This window comes from Barbatula barbatula, assembly GCF_947034865.1.
Source record: "Barbatula barbatula genome assembly, chromosome: 2".
NCBI classification, from domain to species: Eukaryota; Metazoa; Chordata; class Actinopteri; order Cypriniformes; family Nemacheilidae; genus Barbatula; species Barbatula barbatula.
In genome coordinates, this window is record NC_136767.1 from 29,244,999 (window position 1) to 29,254,806 (window position 9,808).

Sequence of the window (9,808 nt, forward strand, 5' to 3'; positions counted from 1 at the left end):
GATCAAACTGAACATCTGATGGCATTACACATGTGTTGGGCTGCTTTACATGTTAAACTAGTGCTGTTAATTCAATCTGTTTATGTAGTTTAGTATATTGATATATTTGTTCAAAACTACCACCTATAATGTCATAAAAATACTTTAAGTAAACAAACAATAAATTCTTCTTCTAAAGCAAATGTTATAATGCGATTATTTCATTGCCTCAGATTGAACTTTATGAAAGGTTTGTACAGCTCTGGTTGAAGTGATCACATTATAAATGTTTCAGAATGCTTCAGATGTGACGTAATCACTTATAAACACAGAGTTCTTGGCCTCATGCACTTTTTCATCCGTCTCAAACATCTTATCAGATAAATCCTGCTGTTCAGAAGACACATAAGTGAAGTTTGTGAGATCTGTGTTCTGACTGTCCCATATTCCTGTAGTGAGCTGGTGGGAGGACGTTACTGTGACTTTATGAGAAATGAACAGATGATTCAGATCCTCAGTGTCGGTCAGCCGTGTGTTCTGTATCATGGTGCTGTGATGGGCGTCTAAAACCTCAACATCACACCAATGACACTCCTCTATACTGAATGTACGGATCTTTTCACTCGCCTTGAAAAAAACAACAACATGGCAACAGTGACATTGAAGCTTAGAAATAACAAGCATGAGTTACATTAAAATATGTTTATAGTAATGAATTACGTCATAAAGATCTTCATCCAGGTCCAGCGCTTTTATGTGCAGAAATCTGAATTCTTCATGAATTTCTCTCAGTCTGGAAAAGATGAAACATTGAAACGTCAACATGATGAAGAGAAGAAAACAATAGTAAGTGCTGCATTCAATCGCAGGACATGTGATGATATTCAAATGATGTTCTTTAAATATATTAGAAGACTCACTTTTTCTGGCAATAACACAGACAAATGCAACAGCCGACCAACACCAGGAGCGAAACTAAAATCTTAGCTGACAGCAGATAATCTGTTGACAGAAGAATTATCACACAAATATAGACATATTTACACTAAACCAGGAGTCTCATTTATCAACAGTGAGTAGAAAAGGTTTTATATTTTGTCCTACGAATGAAAATTACAATGTGCCTACATACAAAAAAAACTGTATTTATCAAATTTGCTTGCGTGGTTCTTACGCACACCCGTAATGAATCATTGATGATAAATCCCACATGTTCTTAAAGTCCCAGTGAAATAAAAAATGACAATTTCAATTTTCCACAAAATATTGCAGCTTTTATAGTAAAAGGTTTATCAATGTGGGTCATTCTCTTTTAAAATTCATCATCTTTCATCATCATCGTTCAATATCAAAATGCACTTCCGTCCTGTAGTGACTATTCATCTTAAATGACGTATGTTAGACTGCTTGGGTGGAGCATCCGTTAACTCCTCCCCTTTCACTGTCAATCTGCTGCCATTTCCAAATGCAAAGGCGGTTTTTAAACATCCAATGAAATCGCAGAGAAAGATAAAAGACGCAGACACTATTTTTCTTGTTTCTTGTGACAAAAATGTCAACATACGGAAGTAAAATGATCTCAACTTCTGGTTCACGGGGACTTAAAGCACCGTGCTCGTTCACGTTCATTTGCATTAGGAAACGGCTCCAATAAAGCTTATATGGTGATGACACCTCCCTTTATAAATCTCCATAACATGTTCTGTGCTCTCACCAAACAGATCAACTCGCTCTTTGAAAACTTTTTTGGCGCAATGCATGGTTTGCTCAGTTTGGTTTTTATTGTTTATTTCATAATATTTCATAATAATTCTCCAAAAAATAAAATGGTCGGAAAAGAAATCAAATAAGCAGTTATTTTGGTGGAATTGCAATGTTAATATGATTTTGGGCTTTATATCTGCGGAATGATGCAGGTGATAATTGTTAATGTAGTTTGTCTCGTGTCACACGAGACTTGAGATGAACGGTGTAGTTTAAAACTCAATATAGTCTGTCACCATTATAAACATTTTAAACCCAGACAGAATCTTTAAGTGTTCATCTGAAACCAGTTCATCAGATTGAATGTGATTTTTCTACAGGGGTTAAGCTCACAGTTTGTTCTGGTTGTGATGGTGGTGGAGGTCTCTGGTCCACAGCCCGCCGATGAACACGCAGACAGATGAAACGTGTACGACCGGTCTTCCTTAAGATCACTGAATGTAAAAGATTTACTGTGGGGTTTATTTATCATCTGTCTGTGAGAACCTGCGATAACACAAAACAGTAATATAACAACTTTGACAGCACAGTTGCATCAATCTTACCTATAAAGTTTCTATATATAATAGATCAGTTTATAAAGCTAAGAACATAACAGAAACTGGTTGAGTCATTTTGAACACTTACTCCGGGAAATATCACCATCTAACTCATCATGTACTGTAATCTCATATCCTGTGATGAATCCGGTGTGAGTCGGGTCGTCCTCATTGAAACTCCATCTTAGAGTCACAGAAGACCACGTTACGCTTGGATGAGGGTCCAGTGTGGGGCCCTGCGTGGGCTCTTCACCCGTCAGAAAGACAAATCACAGATTAATCTCTCGTTTATTTCTCCTGCAGAAATCCCTGAGATCAAATGGAGAGCAAACTTTTGTTAAGTCTCATCTGTGTCTCAGATATTTCTCTTGAAAAAAAGAGTCAGAATGTCTCTGTCATTAGAGTTTGAGAAGAGATGTCAAACTGAGCTCAGATTTGTCAAGTCTGTAACCCAAAGTCATTATTATTGAATATCTCAATATGAACTTAAACATTTCTCATCAGATTTACCCAAATCCAGATTTCATTCATTTTACACCTCTGAACTTTCTCTGGCCACCAAATAAAAAGCTTCTCTGAGGTCGCACATGTTGAGCAATGTTTCAGTGACATTTCTTAACACAATGTGTAGAGCAGGAAAAGGAGGATGTGTGTGTTTCTTACTTTGTTCTTCCAAGTATCCGATGAGTTTCTCGTGAGGTCTGTGTCCTTCTGCGTTACACCAGTAGACAGTAAAAGCGTATCTAACACCGGGTCTGAAATACTCTAGAAAAACAATCTTATTGTACAGTCATCTTGAACAATCATGGAAATTAATAAACATTTAACATGTGATTTCAATGACTTGTAGTTGTGATGCCAAACTTTTATTTTGTCTTTCTTGCGTGAAGTTTAAATAAGGAGAATTTAGATTTGATGGCGGCAGAGGAAAGACAAAAATCTTAAAGGATTTCAAATGTATATTGGAGTCTAAAAACAAACCTCAGGTAGAAAACAAAAGTTAGAAAGGGCAGATGGATGGTGCCAAGTTTGGTGGAGACAGTTTGAAGAATCAAAAGATTTACGGTCATTTTACGGTACAAAAATGTCTGTAGACGTTGACAGAATGTTGAGATTGTGTTGTGACTTGTGTCGTGATGGTGTTCGTACGGATGTGTACTATGAGACATCACATGAAAACACATCTAACCTGCTTCGAGTGATAAGTAAGTCTGGTTAACCGGGACTTTTCTCCACTGTAAGGAGCAAGCGACTCCCAGCATGCACCACTCTACGATGTAGTCGCACATGGAGGCCGATCTCCTCGTCCAGTAGAGCTGAAATCCCTCTGCGTTACCCACAATCCTCTTCTCATTCATCACAGCCTCTGCAGGAACAGCATGTTTGGGATGCACAAAATGAACTACAGATTGTACCTTAAACGCTGTATGATAACGTAAAGAAAGAAACGTATGTTTACCTGTATACGCTGAAGGAATAGTTATCTGTGATGGTACAGATAAACCCGTCTGAGAGACCGCCCGCACCGTGAGGTCACACACGTGGACATCAACGGGTAAATCCACACGTGTCTGTGTGACATTGATGCACTTATCGCTCTGTGGATCTGTGTGGTTTTCACAAACCTCATAGGCCTCAATATACACTTCTGGATTGCTTTGGACCTGAGAAACATGAAGTTGAGTGCGTGATAATGTCAGTGTATGTTGGGTTCAAAGGTTAAGAAACAGAAACATACAGTGCGCCAGAGAAGTGTGACGGTGCGAACCGGACCGTTTCTGATTTTCCTCCACACGTCCACCGTCACCAAAGGCCCTGTCCAGAAACTAGATTTACATGCTTGTGTAAAACATACAGCGCTGGTTCTTGAAGCGATGAGGTCATCATGTCGGAGGTCGGGTCAAGGTTTCACAATCTGGGATATTGTTTGGGTCGTTCAAGTTAACACATCAGTGGTTTTGATCCGTTTATGAACAGTAATAAAAGTAATGCCGAGTCAATATTATAAATGATAGAGACTCAGTGTTAATAATGTTTTTATTTCTGCTTTTTCAAATGTGTTTATAATGTTTTGGTCGTTTGAATGTCAATTCCATTCATATTTGTCTCTACAGGGCATCTTACAATTGTTATAAGTGGTGTGTTTCTATCATATTGTGACTCTAGTATTATATATTGTATTGAATTGTGAGCGGAGTGTATTTTTACAGACCTAAGTAACAGTGCTTCATGACTTCTACCTGTAAGAAAGGCTCTGGAAGGTGTCCATCGGCCCCAGTCATTGTCCTGTGTGGCGCAGCGACCCCTAGCGTTGTATCTCACGCTGGGCTGCAGTTTCTGTATCTCGAATGTGAAATGCTGAAGCGAATCTGAACCTTTCATCTGTAACTCCTGTTGGTACAGAACAAAGAACACATCATTGGACCGCTGACACTGGACGTTACTAGAGACGTACAAAACAAACGGGGGAAAAAGGTTCATTTTTGCTCTGAGGTTTGGTTTTCACAAGAGGTTTCACACGCTCAGCCGAACAGGAAACTGCTTCCTGTCGTAATTTTGATGAGAATGATATGACGGTCAACACACGATGAGATGTTTTACCTGTGTCATCCCTCCTGGCTCCACTTCAATCTGACAAGTAATGGAGAGACCTTTAAAGCTTCCGTTCAACTGTAAGTCCATCACAGCATCCAACACACCGGCCGTCACTTCAGAACGCTCAGGGAATGGAAAAACTGGAACACATTTATATTCATAAATTATATTTTTTGATACCTTTGATACTTCTCATATGAATAGAAACCTGCGTTCTTTCAAACTATCAAGCTAAACATGTTCCTTGATAAGAAACGAGGAGATTCATTCAACTGAGAAAAGCTGTGAAAACATCATTCTTTTACATTTTACATACACTGTGACTGTGAATAATATTATATTGTGTATGTCGGGGAGACTTTCCTGTATCTCAGAGGTCAGAGGATGGTGCTAAAGGTCATGGGTTCATCCCACGGATTGCACGTCCTCAGAAACACATGTATAGTATCATGCAATGTAAGTGGCTTTGGATAAAAGCGTCTGCCAAATGCATAAATGTAAATGTGATGTAAACGACAAGGGACGGTTGCTGCATGGTTTATTCCTCCGGTCAGGAATGAGCTGGTGTATGATGCTCATGGTTTGTTACTCTTTACTTTATAGAGTCAATTGAACTCTTCACACACGAACAAAAAAACAGAGTTCAGTTCAGTGCGCACAAGTATTTCAGTACATTTTCAGTATCTTGTTCTTTTATTTAAAATATTTTGCCAGTTTCACTTTTTAAAGACCCTGTTTGTTCACAAATAAAATAAAGAAATATCAAAATGATGTTATACAATAGTTTTATTACATATTAATGAATGTTGCAACCGTCCCCTGTTATGGGTCAGTTGACTTTGTATAAAGTGTATAAAGTGTGCGTATATTATCCTACATACACATGTTACAGAAGTGTAGGCGGATAGCTGACAGATGTGGGTTTAACAAATGATCGGCTTTCTACTAAAAACAGTCTCATAGAAACTGAAGGAAATACAAACACGTCCCCGGTCCGATGTGTATCACAATATCCACATTTCATGAATTTATAAGAATATCAGTGCCGGATCATGAACAGTTTGGATGAAGTTAAAATCATATTCACCTGTGTCTGTGATGTTGAATATGTAGTGTTCACTCTCTCGCCCCAAACTGTTTGTGACACATAAAGTGATGCTGTAAGTGACCTGCTGTTGGATGACTGGAAAACTGCAGGAGACCAGAAGATGACTGTTCTCCAGACTACACGTGACAACCTCAGAGTCCCTGTTCTCAAAAACAAAGTCATAGATAATAACCATTATTGGACTGAAGCTCGAGCAGCATTAAGGTTGTGGGGTTGATTCACACACGTACTGATGAATATATAACTTACTCAGTCGTCACTTTAGGTAAAAGCGTTTGCCAAGTGCATACATGTAAAAGACTAACTCGAAATGATTCATTTTACAGCCTTGCACGCTCTTTTAAATGATTCATATCTATCATGATGAAAAACAACAGATAACTGGATCAGGGTGCGTTTCGTCTTTGCTAGAATGTGTTTTTGTGAACCGTGATGAAATCTGAGTCACCTGATAAGTAATCTGTACTTCCTTTTGCGGCTTCCGCCGAGGTTTGGTGCTCTGCGTACTTTCCATGTGCAGGTGATGTTTCTCATGTCTGTGGTCTCACATCGAATACGATGAGGTTTCTCAGGAGGGACTAAAGAAGGAAATAAAAGTCAAGTGAAGTGTTTCGTAAATGCAGTGAGCACAAAAGTTACTGCACATTCAGTGACACTTCAAAACGCATGAATGCTGTTGCATTAGATAAGAAATTATTAAACCAGTTGTTAAAAAAAGTGAAGACAAAACCTTTCTTACTGTAAAGGTAATGGTTAGATGTTAACGTGTCTACATATATTTAGGCGTTTACGAGGAATAATATCATTTTTATATGATTTATTTAAAAAGGTACTTACAGGTGACAAAGTTCAAAGCGACCCCAGAACTCTCTTTACTGCAGTTAAAACTGACACCGTACAGGTTTGTGGCGTTGATGTTTTCCACTCGAATGGCTTTGACCCGTGAGCTTATGTTGATGACTTTGTATTGGGTTTTGTTGAAAAAGATATCCGTGATGTGAGCATCTTCTGAATAAACACAGCAGAACAGCAAAGTGGATCCTTCTTTCAGCACCTGGTGCTTTGGATACATCTTGACATCTCGAGACAAGTTCTCATCCCCTACAACACAAGCCAATAGAAAAGAACTACTGTAGGATAAACCACAGACATGAACTCATCACATCTTTTTAATATCTCAATTCTTTCTCATTGATGTGAATAGGATTTAATGGAAAGCAAATGGAAAATGTTGCTTAAAACTCATCTGCATCTCATATGTTTCTCCTGAGAAAATCTCACAAATGTCTCCATCAGAAGAGATCTCAATAATGTCTCAAACTGAGCTCAATAGTACTATTGAAGTTTTACTAAACTGACTCTCAATAGGCCTGTTAGGAGCTCAAGGTGTATCTGATAGCTCACGGGATCATTGTGTGATTCTAACAATCTAAAAATACAAACAAGCAGCTTAGTTTTGTGTGAGGCGGGTCGACAAAAAAAGCTTATTCATCCCTGACAGTTGAGAGGCTCACAACAGACATGAACCATGTAAATGACAAAAAGAAGAAGTTCATATCCTACAACGTTACATCAGAAGTCAAATATGGTTTAGTGCTAAAAAAGTCTGGTTTGTTTGAACCCTTTGGGTAAAATATGGTTTATGGACATTTACATTTAGCCGACGCTTTTATCCAAAGCGACTTACAGACGGGTAAACAACGGAAGCAATTGGAACAAAATAAGGAAAACAAAAAGCACAAGTGCAATATAAAAGCTGGTCTCGCCTACCACAGTATACAGAGAAAAGACAGAAGTATTATTGTTTTTGTTTTAAAGAGTAAAAAAGAGATTGAAGTCAGAACTGATCGGTCAGGTGTTGGTGGAAGAGAATCTACAGATCTTGTAGCAGCGGGCAGATCCGATCCAGAGAAGGTACGTGAGAGAGATTAGAAAATGAACATTGAAAATGTCTGTATTTGACCCAAACTCGGTTTGAAACAACCCAACCTTTTTTTAAGCGTATTAATAATACTAAAAATATATTATTTATATACAATATATACAAAAACATATCAAATGTAGTTAACACGGATTCCATTTCAAACACCATTATGAACCATCAGTTGTTTACCATTAAAACCAGAACAACATTTCTTAATGTAATATGTGTTTTATTCCTGTAGGATTCAATGGTGTTGATAGGTTCTCATCCACCCAATAAAATCCCACCAATAGAACACAACACACTACCAGTAGAGACCCCCAGATACCATTAAAGCTTCCTTTAAAACCAATACAGCTCTCACTGTGAACATTTTTTTCAGCTGGGATGTGACGCACATTATTATCAGCACAGAAAACTGATTTTAAATTCCCCACCATAGTGAGTTTTCCATGCGCTCCAGGATCCAAGTGTTGAGTTATCAGAGATGCGTCTTATTCTCACAGAATGGTCTGTGCAGTTCAGCGGTATCTGTGACGTCCAGATCACTGTGTCAGCAACAGCATTCAATGACATCTGGTACAATAGCACCACTCGCGCCCTTAAAAGAGAAACACGCAAACTAGAGCGCAAATGGATAAAATCGCAATTAGAAGTCTTTAAAATGGCATGGAAAGAGAGTGCAAATTGTTATAAAAAGGCACTAAAAGCAGCAAAGGCTGAGCACCTTCGTAACCTCATAGAAACCAACAAAAACAATCCAAGGTTTCTATTTAGCACAGTCGCTAAATTAACAAATAAACAGACACCACCTGACCTTGTTATTCCGCCGCACCTTGGTAGCAATGAATTCATGAAATTTTTTACAGAGAAAATCAAAATCATTCGCGACAAAATTGTAAAAACTCAACCTCCAAATCTGTCCTATGAATTAGCACAAACCATCGCTCCAAAAGAAAGGCTCCAGCGTTTTTCACCTATAAAACAGGAAGATTTAATTCAACTTATCGCAACTTCTAAACCTACAACTTGCTTACTAGACCCCATACCAACTAAATTATTAAAAGAGTTACTACCTGTTGCAATTGAGCCCATTTATAACATTATTAACTCGTCAATTAATCAAGGCCATGTCCCAGGTCCTTTTAAGATGGCCGTCATTAAGCCTCTAATCAAGAAACCAAACTTAGATCCAAATGAACTAGGAAACTATAGACCGATTTCAAATCTCCCATACCTGTCTAAAATTCTAGAAAAAGTAGTGTGCACTCAGTTGTGCTCTTTCCTACAAAATAACGACATGCACGAAAAATTTCAGTCAGGCTTTAGATCTCATCATAGCACTGAAACTGCGCTCGTTAAAATTACAAACGACCTGCTTATAGCATCAGATAAAGGTAACATCTCACTCTTGGTCCTGCTTGACCTTAGTGCTGCGTTCGATACCGTAGACCATAACATACTTCTAGATCGCTTACACAATTATACCGGTATTGAGGGACAGGCACTACAATGGTTTAGATCTTACTTGTCAGACAGACATCAATTTGTCCATTTAAATGGGGAATCATCCAATCTAACGCAAGTAAATTATGGATTACCTCAGGGATCGGTTCTGGGACCCGTGCTGTTCTCCATATACATGCTTCCCCTTGGAAACATTATTAAAAAACATGGAATTAGCTTCCATTGCTATGCAGATGATACTCAGCTATATATCTCATCAAGACCAGATGATTCCTCCCAGCTACCCAAATTGGCAGAGTGCATTGAAGATATAAAACATTGGATGACCTATAATTTCCTTCTTTTAAATTCTAATAAAACAGAAATATTACTTATCGGACCTAAGACACGCAAACCAAATATTTCTGATTATAAACTGCAAGTTGAAGGATG

The 9,808-nt window shown here is 38.3% G+C and overlaps 1 protein-coding gene across 1 annotated transcript; it reads right to left on the minus strand.

Moving 5' to 3' along the window:
- Nucleotides 1-270: 270 nt before the first annotated feature.
- On the minus strand, nt 271-8,485 carry LOC306902958 (leukemia inhibitory factor receptor-like; the record flags this gene model as incomplete). The annotated part of the gene is made up of 15 exons (XM_079471878.1): nt 271-606; nt 700-772; nt 900-981; nt 2,077-2,219; nt 2,367-2,529; nt 2,946-3,047; nt 3,472-3,648; nt 3,742-3,946; nt 4,021-4,097; nt 4,523-4,673; nt 4,884-5,017; nt 5,965-6,125; nt 6,434-6,563; nt 6,823-7,086; nt 8,347-8,485. The coding sequence occupies 15 exons, from the start codon at nt 8,483-8,485 to the stop codon at nt 271-273; spliced, it is 2,337 nt and encodes a 778-aa protein (XP_079328004.1).
- Between the last annotated feature and the right edge of the window lie 1,323 nt (nt 8,486-9,808).